The sequence below is a fragment of the Hylobates moloch genome, unplaced genomic scaffold (assembly GCF_009828535.3).
Source record: "Hylobates moloch isolate HMO894 unplaced genomic scaffold, HMol_V3 SCAFFOLD_8, whole genome shotgun sequence".
Lineage (NCBI taxonomy): Eukaryota > Metazoa > Chordata > Mammalia > Primates > Hylobatidae > Hylobates > Hylobates moloch.
In genome coordinates this window covers 100,217,368-100,242,139 of record NW_026652283.1, presented here as the reverse complement: position 1 = coordinate 100,242,139, position 24,772 = coordinate 100,217,368, and the positions used below count along the sequence as shown (strand labels likewise).

At 35.5% G+C, this 24,772-nt stretch overlaps 1 protein-coding gene across 2 annotated transcripts in view; it reads left to right on the top strand.

The window, feature by feature from the left end:
• The window catches only part of RBMS3 (RNA binding motif single stranded interacting protein 3), a 1,191,227-nt gene that overhangs the window by 352,707 nt on the left and 813,748 nt on the right, over positions 1-24,772 (top strand). For both annotated transcript variants that reach the window (XM_058442835.1, XM_058442834.1), the window contains exon 3: positions 1,456-1,629. In XM_058442835.1, the coding sequence (XP_058298818.1) occupies positions 1,504-1,629 (126 nt within the window). In that variant the 5' untranslated portion in view covers positions 1,456-1,503. The remainder of the gene's footprint in view (positions 1-1,455; positions 1,630-24,772) is intronic.

Genomic DNA, 24,772 nt, shown 5'->3' with positions numbered 1-24,772 from the left:
CCAAGCACAAATGTCTATTTTTACAAAAGTTCACTGTTACTTCTCCAACACAGGTTTGTCCTGGGGAGGTATGCAATATGCATACCTTTGTAATGCTGTATCTGCAGATCTCATTGAACTATTGCACTATTGAATCATGTGGACAGCGTACATGGTAGGGTGGTGATGGATAATGTTAATGGGGAAAGATAGACCACCAAAGAAGCTTGGCTACCTTAAGAAGGCTGTATTCTCCAGTTTTTGGTTTACATATTTTAGATTGTTAACTACCATTAAATCACAGATTTAAATTTTCTTTTCACTTTCCTAATATTTTTAAGGTCATTGTGAGAGAAATGGCCCACTTAGAGCATTTAAATCACTGAGGTTTTTGCTTTCTTTTGGTTATCCCAAGATGCTCGAACCTGTCTTCAGAAAATTGTTCTTCTAAGTATTTAATGGTATCAGAATCTACCCCAATGGGAAACACAGTCATAGATAAAAGTTTCTTCCCCACTGGGTTTCCTGAATATAATGGCAATGCGATTAGCACATTTTCCCAGTGATTGAGTTGGCATTTGCCCATAGATTTATAAATAGAATTTATTGTGAAAGTTACTGTGCTACTGGGGTAAGTGGCTATTGCAATTTGAGGATAGAAAGTGTTCTCTGAAAAGAAACTATTATATGCCTTATATGCCATGGCCATCTGAGGACAAAGAAGGACAGAAGATACAAGTGAGTTTTGTTTTCAGTGAATTCTACCCTATGCACAGTTATGAGCAACCAGATATATTTAACATTTAAAGAATGCATATTTTCCTACCCTTCTATTTTCAGTTATGTTGGTAGAGCAGTTTGGGGGTGAATGATGATTTCAAATCCTTCACCATTTTGCTCTTTAGAAAGTAGAATGGTGACCTGTATAAATGTATCCAGATTCCTGCTGATGTCCCCCAGGACAGCAATAGACTTATGTAATTTAAAGACTAGTTAGAGTTGAGAAGCAGACTGTGCCTTAATCCAATCCTTGTAAACTAAGATTTTTGTTTGCTGCCTTCAGATGAGACGAATGGTGAATTTCTAAGGTGAACACTATGATAAAAGGACATTTATATATTTGAAAATATCACTGTTGCTGTCACCACTAAAACATATCTTATTTCTAAAGGCTGGAGTTGCATCTTGCAACTAGAAAAAAAAAACTGTTTTCAATAAGATCAATTTCAAAGAGCCTTTGTGCTTTGTGATCCAGTCAAAATTCGAATAGTGAGAAAATACTTTTATCCTATTCAGAACGGTATTTGATGCAGTATTTGAACAGTATTCGATGCATCCTCTTAAGCCATCAGCCATTTCTCTTAATCAGCTGAGTCCTGTTCCTTAGTCATACGTGAGAATACATGCTGCGATATATTGCTGGCTCAGGTTTAATAAAGAGCCGTCTTCACATTGCATTTCTTTCTTTTTTGATAGTCTAGCTCCACGGTGAGAGCCTATCAAACTAGTAAGTCACGAGTGACCATGAGCCCTGGCTTCAGCTCCCAGTGGAACAGCAGCCAACCAGCCTGGAATACATACTCCTTTCCAAGAGCCAGCCTGCACTACCAGTCCCATGCCAGCTATACCTACTGTACTGGACACCCTGCTGTAAGTACCTCATTTTTCTGTATTTTGAAAATTGGATGATTTATGCAGTTACATTTTCAATCTAGAGTGGGTATCTAATAATTGGGTTTTTTTTTTTAAATGATATAATGCTTCTAAAGTAAGAATTTGCTGCTCTTGAGTAAAAGAGATAAGAATTTAAAAAGTCTTTTAAGTGTTTGAGTAACATGTTTGGATGATTTTTGCTGAAAACTGATATTGCACTAAAAGTTATTTCCAAGTGATGTAGTGTTGGTGTGGAGACTGGATGCACATGTATCTCTAGTTTTATTTTTCTGGTTTCCTTTTGACTGTTGCTTATGAATTTAGTTGGTTGCTTTTGTGCTGATACAGGGTGCCTTTCAAAATGACATAAGAAACCAGTGAGGGGGGGGATCCTGGATGTCCCCACTTTCATCAGTGGCCTCGTTGACATATTTATACAGACATAAATATGTAGACATCGATTCATCAGTAGGGTATTTTCCAGTTACTATTACACAGACATCTGAGGTTGTTGGCATAGATGACTCAAAGGGCAAGGGAAATAAACCTCTAATAAGGGAAAAATGAACTCATGGAATTTGAGGACCTTTTAGAATAGGGTACGTGTTTCACCAATATGTTTTTCTGTGTTTTGATTCAATTCTCATGGAATAAAATTTTTCTTTGATTGCAAATTACCTTTTGTATACTTGAAAAACATCATGATCAATGTTGATTAGTAAGATCTCTCTTTACTGCTAAGAACCCATGCACAGGATTCCTAGAAAATGAAAGACCTTTAAGAGTGAATCATATATGCCTCTTGTAGCAAATCGTCTAATTGGTGAGTCACAGTAGGCATGGATTCTGCAGCAATTTCATTCAGAAGACCTATTGTAGACTTCTGTACTTCAGCTATCCTGTTGGCATTTTAAGGTTATGGAACTATAGAGTACGCAGTGCTTCTAAGTTGAGAGAATGTGTCTCAAATATCATGTCATAATTTCACTTAAAAGAAGACCGAAGGAATTCACTTAAAAAGTAAATTAGTATGACTTTTTTATAGGCAATTTGGAAATAACTATCAAAATTTAAATTGCGCATCTTTTTGACTCAATAATTAAACTTTAGGCATTTAATAGGACATGTACAGGATATATGCACAAGGATAGTGTTAACAACGGTTTTGAAATTACTTGGACCTAAATAACCATATTTTCTTTTCATTTATCTTTTAACAAATACTTATTAAGCATTATTAACCATTTAATATGTTCGGTATTTTTCTAGGTGAAAGAAATCCAAGAGTGAACAAGACCAAGTCTTGCTCTTATGGAACTTCTATTCTAGGGAATGGGGAAGTTGGTTATTATATAAAAAACATATAAATACAAAGAAGCAAACAAGAAAGAAAATTATACCACAATGTTATATGCTAAGCAAAATAAATTCTACACAGAGACTTAAAATAAATTGAAGTAACAGAGAATAACTGGGTGGCTGCTTGAGATTCTTGAGATTGTGTGGTCTACCAAATCCTCATTCAGGAGGCCAGGTTTTATCTGAGATATGAATGAAAAAGAGATATAACTAGGCAGAGTTTGGGAGGATGAGCATTATAAGCAGAGGAAACAGCTAGTGTGAAAGATCTGAGGGAGGAATGAGCCTGGTTCCCTACACAGGGAGAAAGCCATTGGAACTTAGGAGAGAATAGAGAGATAAAGTCAGAGAGACAGACAGGGACCACTTTATTCAGATTGAAAAGTAGCACTTTGTAATACCAAGTAAGGAGTTTGTATTTTATTTAACTGTGATGGAAAACTATCAGAGTGTTTTCAGCAAGGAAATGACATGACATAATTTTTTTAGGACTCAGTCTGGCTGCTAAGTGGAAAATTTCTGGTGGAGTAATAAGAAGTAAAGCACAGAATCAAATTAGGAGAGTATTACACACACATATGTGTGACTGCAAAAAAATACATTTTCTTGTAATATCCGTTGACCTATTTGATGTTCAAAATATATGGAACTTGTTTTTATAATGAAAAACCAAGTTGCATTTATTTTGCATAAATTTTTCTTTAGTAACCAGTTTCATATCTAGTATATCTCATTAGTTTCTTCTGGAGTAGTTATTTGTCAAGCCAGAAGTTGACAAATTGTAATTTAATAAAGTATTTCAATTCATATTCTTATTGGCTTCAAGGTCATCTAAAAGTAGCTGACATTAATTGAGCACTTAATGTTTTCCAAGCTCTGTACTAATTACTTTTACATGCATTTTCCACACACACACACACTTTTTTCAAAACAACCCTAGGAGGTAGGTACTATTATTATCATTTTAAGGGTTAGTGAAATGAAGTTCAGAAAAATTAAGTATCTTTTCCTAAGTTACACAACCAGAAGTGGGGCCTGAGATTCAAACATTGGCTGTCTAGCCTCCCACTAGTATTCTTATCCATTGTATTATATTGCCCCTTGACATTGAATCACTCTGTCTTTATTTACATGCCAAGGACAATTACATGATTATATCTCAGATAGAACCCTTGCTAATAATTTAGTTTAAATGTTCATGTTACTCTTTAGAGAAATATTTGCATTTATAGGATACTTGATTTTAGGTCTGGGGGTAGGAGGAAAAAATAGGTGCTATCATGTCTTAGAAACCACCAGGAAAATTACAGGTTATCTAGCTACTTTTTGTGCTTTAAGGCCCAGCAGCTGATACTTTCTTTTGTCTCACTGCTGTGAGTCAAGTGAGTCAAGTGAAGAAAAGTAGAAGCAAAAGATTAGAAAATCCTTAAAAAATAGTCATGGGCATTACACTTCTGATTTCAAGGACACTCTGAGGATCAACTTTAAAGCCTACTTGGAATTCTTTCATTATCCCAACATTATAACTTTCTTTCAAATTTTCTTCCCATGCCTGATCAGGTGGCATTAAACTCTTGACTCAAAGATCAGTGCTCAGTTAACTGTGCTACTGCTTTGTGAAAGGAATTATATAATCTAAAAATAAACCAGAGGTTCAATATAGGGAGACTTTGAGGGCTGAGTTTGGAAGACAACATGCAAAAATGTTGACTATTTCATAGTTTTTACTGGAGTCCATTTTGCAAGAGAAATATTTGGGGCTTCAAAATGTGAGAGTGGATTCCATAGTTGCTATGCAGTCTAAGATCCACAGTGGTTTCGTGGTTAAAACCACAGAAATGGAATTCTTGTCTGAATAGATTCCCAGTGATTTTCTTGAGTAATATAATTTAGTAGCCTTTAATGGAGCTGTAAATCCTCTGCCTGCCTTGTGAAATTCATGTCCTTTTCTCCAAGTCCCTAGTTTGATTGAAGATTTCCAGTTTTTTAACTGGATATCCTGGAGTTACAAGGGTGTCAGCCAATGTGGTATTTGTGTAGTAAGTATATATCACTCAAAGTGTTCCCCTTTGCCTCTATTCCCCTGCTTCTGAGGAATACTGATATCCCATGAATGTCTGGTTAGTTAACTTGAAATTGGTAACCTTGAGATTTTATTCTAGGATTTAATCTAGATTTTATCTCAGAATGCAGTTAGGCCTCTGCCTGATCAAGTAAGGATTTTCTCAGAGCTCTTTTGTACATCACTGTATTAGTTTCCTATGACTGCTGTAACAAATTACCCCTGACATTGAGCTAAAAACAACATGTCTATCTTTTATAGTTCTGGAGGTTCGAAGGCTGAAATGAGTTTTACTGAGCTGAAATCAAGGTGTTGGTAAGGCTGTTCTCCCTCATGAGGCTCTAGAGGAGAATCTATTTCTTGGCCTTTTCCAGCTTCCAGAGCTATATTTATTGCATATCTTGGCTCATAGGCCCTTCTTCAGCTTCAAGGCCAGCAGCATAGCATCTTCACATCTATCTCTGCTCCATCTTCAGATCACCTTCCCTATCTATAGTCAAATCTCTCTCTGCTTCCCTTTTACAAGCTCACTTGTTATTTCATTTAAGGGCCTACCTGGCTAATCCAGGGTAATCTCCCTGTCTAAATATTTTTAACTTAGTCACATCTGCAAATTTTATTTTGCCAGATAAAGTCATACTCACAGGTTCTTGGGTTTAGGTCATAGACATCCTGGTGAACCATTATTCACCTTACGCTGATCATAATATTCTGTGACTCAATGACTGATTTCTGAGTCATTAGGTAAGTATTTGGGGCTTCTTGAAATTAATGAGGCTTATCTTACTGAGGGAGATAATATGAGAGGGATTCTTTGAGTGATGGAGGATGAAATCCCTGTGGCAATTCAAAATTATTGAAACTCACAAATATAAGTTTGATTTTCCAGAAATCCACTGTTTTTCCACTTCTAAAATGAAGTTGATGATAACTATCCCCTTGGTAACTACTCCAATACATATCTTAAAAGAAAATACAAAGACAGGATTACTAAAGCTCTACCAATGTTTTATTCACTGCACTAGTAAATGAAGAAACAATTTCTAGGCATCTAGAATGCCCTCACCAGCTTGGATAATATTCAAAAAGTGGCAAAAAGTAATATTCAAAATATTCAAGTAATGCAATATTATAACTTTTAAGCCACATACTAAATATGGAAATACCTTTTATTATCCAAGGAAGCTACTAATATATAAGTGAATTTATTTAGTCATGTTATTTGTAGTGCATTTTTTTCTAAAAATCATTCTACATGTTTCCAAATAGTATATGGACTAGTGTGTTGGTGTAATCTTTCATTTGACGCTTCTGTTACTAGCTAAATGATAACTTTATCTGCTTCATGACTTAACACATGGAATAACATCAAATTTCCAACAACTTTCTATTAATTGAGAACCATTATATGAGGGTAATGTTAATTAAAAGGAAGAGGATTCATTGGCTGCCTTCATACTAGGTCTCTGGTCTCCCTGCATCTACTCCTCTCTCGCTCCTTTCTTTTTCCACATTTGAAATTGTTATAATTTAAATGATCCTAGGGACATGGAGAAGAAGAAGGGAATTAGAAAGAGATGGAAAGTAGATAGTAACGATCTGATCCTAGGTGCTGAGGCCAGGAGCCTGTGTACCTTCTTTTTTTTTTTTCCTTTTCCAGCGAGGAAGTACAATATGACTTTTCACCCCATTGAGGCTAATCAGGAGACAGTGCCCAAGTGTAGTCCAGTTAATAAGGGAGACAAAGCAGAAAGAGGTAAAGAAAATAGAAAGAGGTAAAGAAAACCTCTGAGCAGGTGCTCAGAGGTTCACACTGCCTGCAGGTAGTAGAGGATTCTTCTAAGCCTTTGTCTATCCCTTCAGAAAATAGCAGGCACAAAGGAGAGGAAAAGTGGGAAGCCTGTACTAATTTTCTCTTTCAAAAAAAAAAAAAAAAAGATCTGAAAGGGTAAGGGTGCAGACCTAGTACTGTCTTGCTGGAAGAGTCTCTCTTTTAGTCATTAAATAGGTTTCCAGGAGATTCCCTCCCTAGAAACTTGTTTACAAGGCTCAGAGACAACTGCCTTTCACCAAGAATTAGGTTGTCAAATGAAACAAGGGTTCCCAAACCTACCAGAAGGGACATCAGCCCACAGTAAACGCATTTTCTGTGTATGTCCATGGCAACTGCCTATATCTATGGCACCTAATAGCCTGAATAGCTCCTTCCTCAGCCCAGACCATGCTTTTCCCCATGGATAGGGACATGCGTTTTTTTTGTCTTTGTTTTTGTTTTTGATTTTTTGTTTTTGAAGTGTATAGAAAAGATAGGAAGAGGTTGCAAGTCTCCTTTCTTCTATATGAGGACGTTTATGCACCAAAGACCCATTAATTTTGCAAATAAATAGCAAATCCTCTGACACAGGTCCTCTATCTCTGTGCTCCAATGCCTAAGCCAGAAAGATATCTTGGAATCACAGCTTACTTGTTCGTAGTTTCTGAAATGATACACAAATGCTGGGATTTAGATTAGTAATTTTCATTGGTTATTCCAATTACTTTTATTCTATTTACTAACATGTGGAAGTGTGTCAACACTTTAACAATTAGTATTGCTCTATACTAGCTTAATAATAGGTCTACCTAGACTCTTCGAGCTATGGAAAACTTTTCAAAAAGTACTGACAATAGACAGTTTTCAAAAGATAGTGAACAGATCTCCAGATACTGTGAATTCTCTTTTGTAAACTGATTCTCCTGAAAACTCACCAGTATTACAATAGCTAAGGTCAACATATTCCCCAGTTTTCTTAGTTTATGCTTATTTCCTAGTATAGTTATTAATGATATCCCCTTTAACTCTAAAAATTATTTAGGTTTAGAAGTTATATTGTATGGTCTCCCTACCACACTCCTTTACGAAAAAAGGCATATTCCTTGCACATAAATCTTACTGTGCTTCATTGCTTCAGGGTTTAAAATCTCCCCAGGGAGCACCAACAAAGGAGATGCCTCATATAATGATTAATCAGGTACCATAAACCAATGGGGCATCTAGTCTTTTCCAGCCATGTATGTATCTCTGTACTAAGGGAGAAGGAAAGTCTTTAACTTATATCCTTTGCAATTATTTAGACTTTTAATGAGATTTTTAGATAACTGAGAAATAGGATACAGGGCATGTAGTTTTTCAAAATTCTTCTAGGCATCTGTGAACAGTTTGAAGACCTTGGCTCAATGGTAGTTTTCCTAAGCTTCATTTTTTACATCATGGAGGCCACTTTTAGTGAAAGGAGCTGCTCAGAGTTCACAACTTTAGCTGCGCCCAACTCTGCTCAATTTTCCCAAAGGCCAAGAGATGAAATACTCAGCACACCTGTATCTCTTTCATTGTATAGCACATCTAAGGCTATAATCTTTTCCTCTAACAAAAATCTCCAAGACTAAATATACAAGGCAGATAATAACATGGTTGACTTCATTTAAGGTGGGTTAACAAACTTTATCAATTAAAATTATTTTCCGACTCATAACAGAACATCCAACTGACAGTGGCTTCTAATGGTAAGATTTATATTAACTGCCTTAATAAAGAGCCTGGATGTAGGGGTGCACATTTATATTTGTCAAAGATGGCTGCAATAATACCACCCATTCCACATTTCTGTCTGCAATATGATATTGCCATTTCCCAACCAAGAAATGGGGTCTCAAAGCCCTCTTCTTGAAACTGGCTGGCCTTTGTAACTCACTTCTAATTGATAGAATGTGGTAGAAGTGATGTACTGTGACTTTTAGCTTTGAAAAAGCTATGCAGCTTCTATCTGGTTTTCTTGAAAAGCTTGGTTTCTGAATGCATTCTCTCTGGACACTGTCACCACACTCTTCCAATCACCATGCAATGAGGAAGCCCCAATCCACATGGAGAGACCATATGTAGGTTCTCTGGGCAATAGTTTCTTGGGCCTACTTCTTGAGGTACCAGACATGAGTATGAATGACTCTCCAGATGATTACATTCTCTAATTGTCTGAGCCACTTTCAGGTATTGGTGTCTTCCCATCTAAAGTCCTAGGAATGAGAGAGCAGGGACAAATCATTCCCATTGTGTCCTATCTAAGTTTCTCACCCACAGAAACAGTGATCATAACAAAATGGCTGTAGTTTTAAGCTGCTAAACCTGGGATAGTTTGTTTTTCAGCAATAGTAACTGGAACAATAGCTATTTCTACATTTGGTGCAGCAGTTGATCAACATCATCTAAGAGACAGGCTCGTTCTGCCTTTCCTCTTTGCCATCCTCTGTGTGTTGGTGATGTCACATCTCTTTGAAACAAGATGAAACCTACAACTCTAAACCTTTTGTTTATATAGTACAGTGCTCCAAGAAGGTAGGAAGAAAGCAGGGGATTTTACCTTGTGCTACAATTTTTAGAAACATTTTAAATAAGATTTTTTATTTCCGAATAAAAATTATATACATTTATGGTATATATCGTCATGTTTTAAAATATGTATAAATTGTGAAATGGCTAAATCAAGCTAATTAATAAATGCATTACCTCATATACTTATTTTTTACAGTGAAAACACTTAAAATCTATTCCCTCAGCAATTTTTAAGAGTATAATACATTGTTATTAACTACAGCCCCAATGTTGTACAATAGATCTCTGGAACTTATTCTTACCATATGACTGAAATTTTCTATCCTCTGATCAACATCTCCCCAATTCCTCTAACCCACCCCAGCCTTTGGTAACCACCATTCTATTCTATGTCTACGAGATCAATGTTTTTAGGTTCCACAAAATAAGTGAGATCATGTATTTGGTGCCTGGCTAATTACACTTAACATAATGTATTCCAGGTTCATCCACGTTGTCATAAATGCTAGAATTTCCTTCTTTTTAAAGGCTGAATCGTATTCCATTTTGTGTATATGTGTATGTATGTATACAAATGTGTGTACATACATACGGTTTTTTGTAATGACTGTACACCAACAGTGGACAACGGTTCGTTCCCCTTTCTCCACATTCTCTTTAACACTTGTTATCACTGGTCTTCTTGATAATAGCCATTCTTGTAGCTGTGAGACAATATCTCGTTGTGGTTTTAATTTGTATGTCTCCCATGATTAGTGATTTTGAGCATTTTTCTTTTAGTATGCTGTGAAATTTGGTTTGGTAGTATTTTGTTGAGGATATTTGCATCCATGTTCATCAGGGATATTGGCCTGTAATTCTCTTTTCTTGTAGTGTCCTTGTCTGGTTTGGTATCAGGATAAACTAGCTGGCCTTGTAAAAAGGAGTAAGAAAGCATTCCCTTTTCTTCAATTTTTTGAAAGAGTTTGAGAAGGATTGGAAATAGATCTTTTAAAGTCTGATAGAATTTAGCAGTGAAACCATTAGGTCTTGGCTTCTCTTTGATGGAAGACTTTTCATTAGTTCCCTCTCCTTACCGATTGTTAGTCTGTTCAGATAGTCCATTTCTTTGTGATTCAGTCTTGGTAGGTTGCATGTGGCTGGAAATGTATCAATTTCTTCCAGACTATCCAATTTATTGGCATATAATTTTTCCTAGTAGTCTCATGATCTTTTATATTTCTATGGTATAAGTTATAATGTCTCCTCTTTTCCTTTTTGATTTTATTTGAGTCATATCTCTCTTTTTTTTTAGTCTAGCTAAAGATTTGTTGATTTTGCTTATCTTTTTCAAAAATCAACTCTTAATTTTGTTTATCTTTTCTACTGTTTTTCTAGTCTTATTTCATTTATTTCTGCTCTGGTCTTTATTATTTTCTGCTTTTTGCTAACTTTGGGATTAGTTTGTTCCTGTTTTTCTAGTTCCATGAAGTGTAGTACTAGGTTGTTTATTTGGGATCGTTCTCCTTTGTTGATGTATGTAAGTGTTTATTGCTATAAACTTTACTGTTAGAACTGCTTTTGTGGCATCCTACCAGTTTGGGTATGTTTTGTTTCCATTTTCATCTCAAGATGTTTTTAAATACCCCTTTTAATTTCTTCCCTTTTAATTATTTGATTAGATAATTTAATCCATTTAAATTCAAGGTAATTATTGATATGTAACGACTTATGACTGCCATTTTGTTCATTGTTTTCTGGTTGTTCCACTTTCTTTCTTTCTCTCTTGCCATCTTCCTTTATGATTAAGAGATTTTCTCTACTGGTATGCTTTCTTTTAAGGTGGGGCATTAAATTTCTTCACTGACTTACTGGTTTTCAAAAGTGTGTTGTTTACTTTTTATGTATTTGTGAATTTTCTGGTATTCCTCCTGTTATTTCTAGTTTCCATATATATATATATAATATGGAAAAATATATTCCATATATTGTGGTAGGAAAAGATACTTGGTATAATTTCAGTCTTCTTAAATTTGTTAAGACATGTTTTGTGACTGTCTCTCTGAATCTATCCTGAAGAATGTTTCATGTGCCCTTGAGAAGACTGTATTCTGTTGTGGGTTGAAATGTTCTGTATGTTTGTTAGGTCAACTAGGCCTAAAGTGTAGTTTGTCTCGTATTTCCTTACTAATTTTCTGTCAGAATTATCTCTCAGTAGCTGAAAATGGGGTATTTAAGTTTATTACTATCATTTTAATTACAGTCTCTCTCTCCCTTTAGATCTATTAACATTTGCTTTATATATTTATGTGGTCTAATGTGAAGTACATTTATATGAATATTTTTGTTATAGTCTGTTGATGGACTGACCATTTTATCATAAAATGAAATTCTTTGCTTCATTTTACAGTTTTTGACTTAGAGTTTACTTTATCTGATATTAGTATAATTACTATTCCTGATGTCTTTTGGTTTCCATTTGCACGGAATATGTTTTTGCATCCCTTCACTTTCAGTCTGTGTATTCTTACAGCTGAAGTGAGTATCTTCTAAGTAGCATACAGTTGGGTCTCTTTTCTTATAATCTACATTCAAGGTAAGTATTGATATATAATGACTCCCTGCTGCCATTTGTTAATTGTTTTCTGATTATCGCATAGGTTCTTTATTCCTTTCTTCCTCTCTTGCTGTCTTCCTTTATGATTAAGTGATTTTTCTCTACTGGTATGCTTTGATTTTTTACTTTTTATCTTTTCTGTATTTACTATAGATTTTTGCTTACCAGGAGGTTTACAAAGAGTATCATATAGTTATGACAGGCTATTTTGAGCTGATAATAACTTTTATTACATTAAAAAACTATGCTTTTACTTCACTCTCCCATTTAAAATTCTGTTGTTTTTGTGGAGATGAGGTCTTACTCTGTTGCCCAGTCTGTTCTTAAACTCCTGAGCTCAAGTGATTCTTCCACCTTGGCTGCCCAAAGTGTAGAGATCATAGGTGTGAGCTACTGTGCCTGGCCCCATTTTAAATATTTGCTGTCACAATTTATATCTTTTTACATTATGTATCCCTTAAAATTTATAGTAATGGTTATTACTTTAACCTTCATATTAAAGATATAAATGATTTGCACACCACTCTTACAGTATTAGTGTTCTTGATTTGACTGTGTAATTACCAGTGAGCTTCATAATTTCATATGTTTTTTTGTTACTACTTAGCTTCATTTTCTTTCAGCTTGAAGAACTCCCTTTAACATTTGTTATAAGACAGGTCTGGTGGCAGTGAAATCCTTCAGCTCTTATTCATCTGGAAAAGTCTTTATGTCTCCTTTATTTCTAAAGGACAGTTTTGGCAGGTACTTCAGCACTTTAAATGTATCATCTCACCCTCTCTTGCCCTGTAAATTCTCTGCTGAGAAATCCACTGCTAGCCTTATGGGAACTCCCTTATATGTTATTTGTTTCTCTTCACTTGATTCTTTTAAGATCTCTCTTTCTCCTTGATTTTTTACAGTTTGATTGTAATATATTTTCGTGTAGTCTTATTTGGATTGAATCTGAATGGAGACATTTCTTCTACTTTAATATGCATATCTTTCTCCACATTTTAAAAGTTTTCTGCTATTATTTCTTTAAATAAGCTTTCTATCATTTTGTCTTCTTCTTGAACTCTTATAATTTTCTATTTAGATGCTATCCCATAAATTCTAGAAGCTTTAATTGGTTTTATTCTTTTTTCTTCTTCTCTGACTATATATTTTCAAATAAGCTGTCTTTGACTTCACAGATTTTTTTTTCTGCTTGATTAATTTTGCTGTTGATGCTCTCTACCACAGTTTACATTTCACTCATTGTATTATTAAGGTCTAGAATTTCTCTTTAAAAATGTTTTTAATCTTTCTGTTAAATTTCTTGTTCTGGTCGTTTATGGTTTTTGTGATATTTTTTGCATTATTTCTCTTTATTTTCTTGAAGTTTGCTTAGCTTTCTTAAAAAATAACTATTTTGAATTCTTTGTTATGCAGTTTATATATTGCTGTTTCTTTGGGGTCTGCTTCTAGGAGATTGTGTTCTTTGGTGGTGTTACGTCTTCTTATTTTTGTGTGTTTCTTGTTGCCTTACATTTATGTCTATGCATTAAAGAATTAGGGACTTGTTCCAGTCTTTACAGACTCACTTTTTCTGGGTAAGCTCTTTAGTAATTGTCAGCTTATTTAGAGATTCTAGGCATGTCTCTGGTATAGTCTGAGAGTGAATTTCCTCCTTGAGTCCTTAGGTAGTAAGTCTACCCCGGTGGCTCCAGGCTTGGATTTCCTGTAATAACCCAGCTTGGTGCCTGAATCAGCAGGTATGTTGACTTGATGCCTGGTTACATGGGGTTGAGCCTGAATCCTGGAGCCACAGGGGTAGACTTACTGATCTGGTCCACAAATATATTAGTCAGAGTTCTCCAGAGGGACAGAGCCAAAACGATATATGTATATATAAAGGAGAGTTTATTAAGGAGAATTGGCTCACCTGATTAAAAGACTAAGTCCCACGATAGGCCATCTGCAAGCTGGAGAAGAGAGAAGCCAATAGTGTGCCAGTCCAAGTCTGAAAGCCTCAAAACTAGGGAAGCCAACAGTGTAGCCTTCAGTCATGGCCAAAGGCCTGAGAGCTCCCAGGAAGCTACTGGTGCAAGTCCCAGAGTCCAAAGGCCAAATAACCTAGAGTCTGATATCCAAGGGCAGGAAGAGTGGAAGCAAGTGTCCAGCATGGGAAGAAGAAAAAAGAAGACTCAACAAGCAAAGTTAACCACCTTCTTCCCTCTGCTTTGTTCTAGCTGCTTTGGCAGCCAATTGGATGATGCCTACTCACACTGAAGGTGGGTCTTTCTTTCCCAGGCAACTGACGCAAATACCAATCTCCTCTGGCAGCTCCCTCACAGACACCCCAGAAGCAATACTTTACTAGCCATCCAGACATCCTTCAATTCAATCAAGTTGACACCTAATATTAACCATCCCAGCAGGGATAGGAATAGGCCTATGTCCACTAGCGTGTGCCTTCAGTCTGAGTCTTCAAGGGCTTGCCTGGCACTGGGGTGAGCTAGGCACCTGGGCTGAATAGGATAGGCCTGGAACCTGAGTTCTTGAGGGACTGGCCTGGACCCAGGGTCTGCTGAAGCAAGCCTGAACCCTGAGTTTTCTGGAACCTGGGACCACATGGACTGGACAGGAGCCTGGGGCTGGCCTGATTCTAGGACTGGCATGAAGCCTGGGTCTGAGGGGATTAGTCTGGAGCCTAGGATTCCTAGTTCTTGCCTAGTACCTGGAGCCACTGTGGCTTACCTGAGACTGAGGCTGTGGCCATGGGGCCTAGCCTGGAGCCTTTGCCACTGATAACCTGCCTGGATGTTGGGTTTATACAGTGCTGGCCTAGAGGCTAGGTCTCTGAAGGATGGCCTGGGTCCTAAGGTATTGGGAGGCTGGCCTGGGACCTGGGTATACAGAGATGGTCCTAAATCCAGGGTCTGTGGGCCTACTCCAATACTAAGGTCTATTAGGACAGATGTAGATTCTGGGTATGCTGGAGCTGGCCTGGACCCTGGGTCTACAGTAGTGTGTGTGGTGCTGCAGGGTTCAGCCTTAGTACATTGTTAACTAAATAGGTTCAGGATTCCGTAAGTGCTGAGAAAGGGGAATGGCTATTGGAAGACAACCAACAGTGTTTGCTATAGGTGCCCAAACCTATGCTATTTTGCCTCCCCCAACATGCCCTGCAGTATTTCCAACAAGATACAGGTTTCTTGAAACAAAATTTTTAAAATTATAGACTAAAAGTCAACTCCTATTTATATAATATTTTAAAAGAATTTGTATTCTTTTCTGTGATTATAATATTAAAATATTCTTAATATTTTAAAAGAATCTGTGATTCTTGGTCATGTGTATGGTTTGTCAATGCTCATTTGCACATGGCTCTGGGAGAACACACAGGTTTTCCTGTCGTAAACTTTGTCCCTTCTTTTATATAATTCTTCAGAGGCCAGGACTTGATTCATGAAAATGTATTTATCCTGACGATACTTTTTCAGTTGTCTAGATTCATATATTTTTGGAGAAGCTGAGTCCTAGCAATGACCCCTTCAATGCTCTTGAACTTTGAATGAGGTCATGTCATCAATGCAGCAAACATTACTTGAGTTCATGCTATCTGCTGGGCATTGTGTTGGGTGGGCACAACAACAGGGGGTAGAGTAGAAGATGAAGGGAATGATGAATATTATAAAGTGTCCATATATTCAAGTTGCTTAAAATCTAGTGGAGAAGAGAACTGAGGAAACAGACAGATATTAGATGATGGTAGCAAAGTTCTAAACCAATGATTCCCAAATGTTAAATGTGGGCCCTTTAAACACTATAATTTGAGGAAGTTGCAGGCATGTTATAGTTAAACATTGGGACCCTGGAACCAGTCTGAGTTGGGTGCATATCCCAACTATCAGTGCTCTAGCTGTTTGACCTGGAGCAAAGTTATTGAATGTCTCAGAATCAACTTCCTTCTTTATGTAATAAGACAATTATACATTGGTTTTTAATGTCATTGTGAGAATTTAATGAGATAATATGCGTAAAGCTGTTGAACACAGAATTACTATTTATAAATCACTTAATAAATACAAATTATATTAAAATAGGAAAGAAATCAATTTCAATTTGGGTCTTCAAAGAAGGCTTACAGACTCCCAGTTTATACTCTTAGGGTGGCATCTGTTTTTAAGACCCTGAGACTCAGGCTTTAAACTATTGAGAGCCCCTCAGGTACAAAAAGACTTATTTGTGTCTGCCTGGAAATTTCTACCTTTCTCCTTTATCTGCTGTTTAACATTCATGCTTTAGTAGACCAAGACAAGGAAAGCATTAAAACTTTGCCAAGATTTAGTCAATTATAGTAAGGTCTAAGATTTAAACGCTATTTTTTTCATATGTTTTTTTCCAAGTGGCAGTGTTTTCCAGATAAAATTGAGATTCCTGTTCTGCTTCTCTCCCTATGACTTATTTTTCACACATGGTATGAAAGACTAAGATTTCATCTGGTATACTTCATTCCCTTCATTTAGTTCCTAGCCATGATGGAGTCTCCCTTCCCGTGACCTTTCCTCTCTCCTAATAGTCTCTTACACCATTTCCATAATGCATGGCTTGATACTACTTAATTCTGAGTGTTCCAAACAGATGTTCTAGGGAAAGGATTCAACCATCCATCTGGGCTTGGTCTATACCTCCCATGGCAGATGGTTAAATTTCATAAGACGTTGTTGGAAATCCAGGCTGTGGTATTTTATGCTGTTCTACCCAGTTTCATATGTTTGATTTTTAAAGAAATCTCCTGCCATGATAATTATTAAAAATTAACATTGAAGTTGATTAAATGCAATAAATGTCACATTAAATAGTAAATTTTAAAATTATCAATAAAATATTAACTTACAGAAATAAGCTAGATTCAAATATTTTAGTTGCTAGCGTGGTGTCTTATACAGTTTGGTTATGATCACTGGGGCAAGATTAAAGTCTCTTTATAATAGGGAATCTGACACATGAGAAGAATTTCAAGTTTTGTTTTTTTTTTTTTTTTTTACAAACATGGCACCATTCTTACAAAAGGCACATGAGATGGAAAGGTTTTATGACCAGTGGTGCTCTAAATGCTGTGGCTGACATACATTACTAATTTTATCTCTTATTTTTTTATCTATGAGTGAGGCCTCCTAAACACAATCTTATAAAGCTGAGTCTTTGATAGAAACAATGACAAAATGTATTTACATTATAAGGGGTCCCTTTTGAAAAGTAAAATAATTTTAAGCTTAAAAACAAAAATGCTTCTGATTAGCTCCCTTCACTCTTTCAGGGAAGGCAAATTCTATCAATCACATTGATGAAGAGACTTTCAATGCAATCTGTTAAGACCAAGCTTTGTAGTAGTCACAGGCAATGAACTTAAATTACATCAACTTATCAGCTGAGCTCATTGGAGCATCTCTGTAATCACTCGTGTATGAAGACCCAATAAGGCTGAATCAACCTTTTTTTTTTTTCTTTCAATTACAAAATTGGTGCAGATTCTTTTGGGACAAACACTCAAATTTTTAAAATACATTTTAAAGTTAAAGTGAAAATTCAAACTTCCTCCTAAATACCTTTTGGTTGTCGATGGTTATTCTTCAATAGCTCTTTAAACTGACATGTATTTAAATACTACTAATAAAAACAAAAATGTAATAAATTGTACATCTCTAAACCCAACAGCCAGCTGCAGAGGCAGAATATTGTCAACACTTTTGAAGCTCTCTTATTCTCCTTTAAAGCATCCCCTTTCCAGCTCCCAGAGGTAACCATAATCCAGAATTTTTTACTAAGCATTTCCTTGCCTTTATTCATAGTTTTGCCACTTACAGGTACCTAAATATATTGTTGACTCATTTTGAACTTTGTATCAATGCAAAAGGTACTACAGGTATTTTCATAATCTTTTTGGTTTTGGTCAACATTATGTTTTTGAGATCCATTCATTATGATGTGATTAGCTATAGTTCATTTGATTGTATATAGTTCATTGTCTGAATACATCATGATTGATTTATCCATTTTAATGTTGAAGGGAATGCAGGCTGTTTCTTGTTTTTACTATAAAATGAGCAATGCTGCTGAATCCCTGTTTTCTTATCCACATGTTGTCTATACCAAGCATTGGTATTGATGGGTTGTAGGGTGTAGCATAATCAAATTGTCTAGGCAGATTGTGGCTATATTATAACTTATGGTTGAACATGAGCCTTTTTTCCTCTTCTGTGAAATGCTATACTACCTTCTCTTCATTTGTATATTGCAATGTTTGTCTTTTTGCTTATGATTTGTAGGGTTTCTCTATATAGCTGGATAATAATCTTTTGTCAGCTGTGTATATAGCAAATATCTCCTAACAATTTCTTCATTATATATCATTTTTATGGTGCCTTTTGGTGAGCAGGGTTCTTAATCTGAATGCAGTAAAATTCTTTTTAAAATGAGTAATACATTTTGTGTGTTGAGAAATTATTTTTTTACCACAAGGCAGATGGTGATTGTCTCTTCTTTCCTCTGTCTCCCTAACAGGATAATCAAAGCAAAGAAGCCATTTTCACCTCTTTTCCATTATAAATTCTCCCTTAGTAATCCTTTTGTGATTTTTGTATTGGAAATTGAGGGTTGGCTAATTGAAGTCAGATATTCAGTGCAGAGTGTTGCAGCGTGTCCCAATTTGTTGCCTTGTTTTTCTCTTCTCTCCTTGTGTGATCTATGGAGACTCCAACAAGTTATCTGGGAAAGAACAGTGGCACATTTAACTCAGATTCTATTTCAGACAAGCTTATCAAAGAATTTCTGTGGAACAAGTACAGTGTTATTCCTGATAGAATTCTGTCGAGATAGATAGGACACATAGGACTTATCAAAGAGGGAAGCCCATCATCTTTATTAGTCTGGAACTTCCTTTTCTTCAATCAACAACATATGTCAACTTTCTTTTCTTGCTAGAAATATAGAATATATCTTCCTTTTGATTTTTGCATAAAGTGTAATAATATAGCTTTATAGTAAAGTATTTAAATCTTCCCTTATTAGGAACCAAAATGTGTTTTCCAGTTGTTCTTTAATTTCATAATGATATAATGAATGTGGGTGTATGTAACATAGTGTATATATGTGTATGTGTATATGTACATGTCAGTATGTATATCTCTCCATATGTTTGTGATATGGCTTCTTTATAATTGTATTAGAGAAGTAGAATTTCTATGACTAATGATATTTTCACTTAAAATTTTTATGAAAATGCTAAATTGTTGACAAGGGTATGCTTCATCACACTCTAGCTCACATTAGATATTGTCAGTTAAGTAGACTTTTGTTAATTTTAGGGGAAATAGTATTCTTTTGTTCTCATTTGTATTTCTTTTATCACTGCATTAGCCAACCTCGTTTTTGAATGTTTCTCAGCTATTTATAACTTTTTAACATTTGAGTTCCTTCCATGAATAAACGTAGAGTGATAATGTAAAGCAGTGTAACTGAAGAGATGCTTGCCATTTCACTGCAGTTGTATTTTCATCATAAAAGCAATAGAATTAAATTTGTATCACCTGCAAAATGGCATTTTTGTGGCTATTTGTACTTCATCTACAAAATCACAAACCTAACCATGCTAAAAACAAACAAATTTGGGTTTGCTGCCTGAAACTTTTAGTTGGGTGTTTTAAAATAAAATAAAATAGCAGCAAATATTCAAAATACTTTCACCAGTGTTATCTCATCTGATCCATTACATCCTTCTAACAAATCGTTAAATCAACAGATATCAAATTAAATAAAACAAAGCACAACAAAACGCTTATCTATTTATTGCTGCAAAAGTACTTAAACAGGTGTCATATATTCAAGATTCTAATCTCTGTTCCAGAGAGCAAGCTTTTAGTGAAAATATTTGTAAGTGTTATGACCAAATGTAACAAAGGCATAAATAAAATCCAGGGAAATTATAAAATTCAAATTAAGAGGAAACACTAAAGAAAGTATATAGATAACTTTCCTGGTAATGTTCTGTTTCTGAAGCTGGATGATATCAACACAAGTATTTGCATATATGCTTTCTAATTTCTCATATATGTAAAATACTTTTTAAAAATTAAAACCTCAGTGCTTTTTTTTTTTTCATTTCTACAGTGGCATATAAAAAAGGATTACCACTCTAAAGCTTAAAGATCACAACCAAGGGGTTCAAATGCCAGTGCATTTGGCAGCAATTCAGTGCAGGGTTTGCTGAGCCAATTCTCCAGTTCTGAGTAGCCTCAATGCCTCAACCTAATCTGGCAGAGGGAACACTCCGATGATAGCAATTACTTCAATTCTCAGTTTGTTGAGTTCATATGGCCCCACAAGTAAGAAAAGTTCTTAAAAGAGTTTGCTGAAAAGAATGAAAATAGGCATGGTACATGACTCAACAAATCTATGCCAAACCACCTGTGTGAAAATATATACACATATTTAATTTAGCCAACTGTTCTCCATGATTGATAGTTTGCATATATTATACTATAGACCTGATGCTCGTAACCTTCCACAGCTTCCTAAATTGAGAGAGTAAATTTCTTAATTTTCCCAAAATGTGTATGTTATTGAAACCTAAGGATAAGTGTCATGGACTTCTCGTGGTCATCTAGATCGCACTGAAAGGGTACTTGTCACTTTGGGATTTAATAATTAAAACACATAGGAATATTTAGTGAATCTGATTCTTCAGGGTGGGAGGTCTGTCTTGTTTAAACAAATAAAACTTTTGTTGGCAAAGATTTTTATTGATGGACTTCAATAAAGATGTAGCCTCATTTTGTGAGGGGAGAGGTAGTGCATATTTAATAGATACACATTTGGACCTGATGTTGGCTTTGCATTCACTCTCAGGTACCACAGCAGAAATTTACCCTGTAGCAGCATTGCTTTGGAATGATGTTCAACATTGCTATCAGTGGTAGTTAACATTTATGGCACAATTCATTTAGGTTTTTATGAGTCCTTCATATTCCCTTTATGATCCCAAACTGGAAATGTCCGTATGGGAAATGAGTAACACTATACACCAAAATCTCTTTGATTTTCATTTTTATGTTAATAGTCACTAAATTTCTAAACCCAGGATGTGTAGTTTTCTGAATCTTAAGTATTATATATACCTTGGAGGTCTCTAAGAGTCATCTGAATGGAATTTCTCACTGCAGACTGATATTGTCTTCTTTGACCCACTTTGAAAGAATATCGTTTAGGGCTAAATATTTGATATAATATGACACATAATACCATTAATTTAATTATTTTGCTTATTTAACTAATATCTGTTGCACATTTATTGAGAACCTACTATGTGCCAGGCAGTTTTCTAGGTCCTATAGTGTATTTGTTCTGCTATTCACATGGCCGATTGCTGTTATAAATTAAAAAATCTCAGAGGATAAACAAAAATAGAAATCTATTTATTATTCATGTGAAGTCCATTTGGGGGTCAGAAGTTTTTCCACTCAGGAATTAGGGTACTAGTTTCATCATATGTCCCAAATTTGCAACCCCCTTGGGCCTCGGGGCAATCCCCAGGAACCTCTTCATTCCAATTAGCAAAGAATGGATGAGAGAATAGAGAATTGCAATTAAGAGGTCTTTGTGAATCTGGCCTTGAAGGGGCACACATCACTGCCTCCACATTCTGTATTCTAGGACTCAGCTATATGGTCATGCTGATTTCAAAGAAAGTGGGAAATGTGGCATAGCCATATTTCTTGGAAGAGAGGAAACGAACTTGGTGAGTATTAAGCTAATCTCTGCCAAATGTGCTATTATATTTGGTAAGACAGACGAGGTTCCTACTTGTATGGAGCAACCATTCTGGTATAGTGAGATAGACAATAAACATGAAAACAAATATATAAGTAAGAATTGCAGGTAGTGATGAGTGCTGGGAAGTAAGCAACAAGGGGTGGTGGGATTTAGGATGAACAGCAGATGGAAAAGAGCTCTTCTAAGTAGCATGATGAGAGGGCAAACGTCTGTTGCGATGGAATCCCATCTGAGGCTTGAATGAAGGGAAGGAGTTGGCCATGCAAAGACTTAGAGAAAAGCTTTCCAGACAAGACAAAGGGCAAAATCTGAACAGGCTTAGTATGTTTAGATGACAGAAAGAAGGTAAGTCTGGCAAAACTTACTCACTGGGGTTGGGATTGGGTTGGATGAGCAGAGGAGAAGCAGGGAACACGTTATGCAGTTCTTGGAGGTCTTTACTGTAATTTCATATACAGGGATTTTTGCTAAGTTTCTGGAATGCTTTATCTCATTTAATCTTTTCAACAAATCTGGATATTATTACCCCTTCTTTTGCAGACAAGTAAATGGAGGTTTAGGGAGTTTAAATAACTTCTGCAAGATCATACAGCTGATGAAGCAGTCAGATTTACCCAAGTCTGTCTGACTCCAAAACTCATGCTTCTGACCGTGATACAACCGTGTTTTTAACCAAGTTTTTGGTCAACACTGAAAACCTGTTTTCTCTTCCATTCATGAAACAATGCAAAAGAATGTACTCTGTCATCTTAAACTTTCTGACAACTTGAAATCACTAAGACTGTTCCAAAGCCAATGTATATTTAGCAAAGACATTTAAAATATTTTCACCTTAAAATTTCTCTATAATAAACATGCTTTGCTCTTATACAAACAATTCTAGTCACGATTATCATTGTCAAGTGTGAATTATTATCTAATGGAACTTGTTACCTCAATTCAGTCAATTCATACAAGAATACTACTCTTATGTACTTTCCTCCCCAAAAATGTATAGCAACCTCATTCCAAATTTAACCAAGGAATATCTAATGCAGCTTTTGGTAACCTATTCCATTTTTCCTACCATCTAGTCATTATTTTCAGAGTTCATATTTGTTCAAAGTGCCCTTACCATCATTCCTATTTCCAATTTCCTGGCATCTAACTTTCCTTAAATTTAGCTATTTGATTTGGAACTTATTCTTAAGCACAGGTTAATACATTAAATCATGATTTGTTTATATTTCTTTCAAAATCTAGAAAATCCAGCAATCTTCAACCAGTTAAGGATGAAAGATTGCATGGAGTCTTATTTTAACCCTATTATTTGTTTTTTCTTGCAATGCCATTTCTTTTTTTCTTTTCTTGTATAAATTACTCCTGGCATCTTTTATCAGTCTAAAGAGGACAGGTACAAGATCACTCTTGAAACTTGGGATACAAAAGTAATTCAATATGAGATGCTTATGTGGAAGAGTAGTTGGTTGTCTCATCTTTAATAAATGATATGGAATTACCAGAGAACAAGAAACTCTGCAACGTGTTGCTATACATGGAAAATACCTAATTGGGAACCTAGCTGGTAAAACCTTAAAATTGTTATATGATATGTACACTTCAGAATAAAAAGTCTTCCTTTTGTTCTTCCTTATTCTATTAATGCACAAAAGACTCAAGAGATTTAATTTTTTTTCTTTAAAGACAGAGAGGACTCTGGTTGTTTTTTGGAGGAAAGTAAACCTATATAAACACTCTAAAATAGCTGAAAGCAAAATTTGACTAATATTTTGTAGACGAAAAGCAAAGAGATTTAAACTAGATAATCTGTACTGATATACTACCTATCTCCTCTTTACTATTCTCCTCTTCTATGGTATTTTGTATGGTTGACATGTGCAATGAGCAGAGAATGTAGTATCAGAAGATCTAAATGTGGGTCCTGACTCTTTCATTTATTTGTTTGATGACTCTGGGCAAACCATTAGTAAATCTTGACTTGCTTTTGTTCTCTGCAAAGTATGGTAAGTAACATAAGTGAAAGCACTTAATAAATATTTAGTGTTATATTAATGAGAACATGTTAACGTCATGAGAATCAAACTTTTCTGATTGAATCTAGCATCTTGACTAATGAGTTCCTCCTATTCTCTGCACAAACTCTGTCTGTTCTGAGCTCTCCATCATGCCTGGACCATTCTAACTTGTAAGGTGTGTTTTATTTTGCTTGACTAAGATTCATGAATTCTTTTTTCTTTCATGCATTCCTGAATCAATAACAACTATCATCTTTCCCTCCTTCTCCACTATCCTTACTTCTCCTGGTCCCACTTGTCCCACTATTTTCTTCTTCAAGGCAAATGCATTATTATTATTTCCAAGGACTTGATGTACTTCCCAACTCTTTGAATCAAATGGTGTTCTCCTTGTAAGAATGAAGGAAATTATTTAAAATCCCATAATTTTGAACTTAGTGGAGGTACCACTTCTTGCAGCAAGTCCTTCCTGACTCTACCCTCTTCTGTATTGAAACATTGCCACAGGCTTATAGATCCATGTTACGTGATTGCATAGCCCTCCATAAATTTGTTTCTGGGGTAAGTGTAGTTTGAATTTACAAAGTACTTAGCAATATTTTTTAAAACAGGTTATTTCTAAATTGAGAATGGTTTTGTATTCATGCATCCATTTATTCATCCTTTTGAAAAATATTTATTGAGCCTCTGCTACATGCCACATGTAGTTCCAGATACGTGGTGTGCAGAAATGAATAAGATGTAATCACTCAAGGATTCTGTAGCTTAAGGGAGTAGGAGACACCTACAGATTATTAGAATTGCAAGGCAGGGGGAAATCAAAGTCTATAGATGGTGTCACAGAAGTACCAAATATGAGATGACAACCTTTGCTTGCTTGCTTGCTTGCTTGCTTGCTTTCTTTCTTTCTTTCTTTCTTTCTTTCTTTCTTTCTTTCTTTCTTT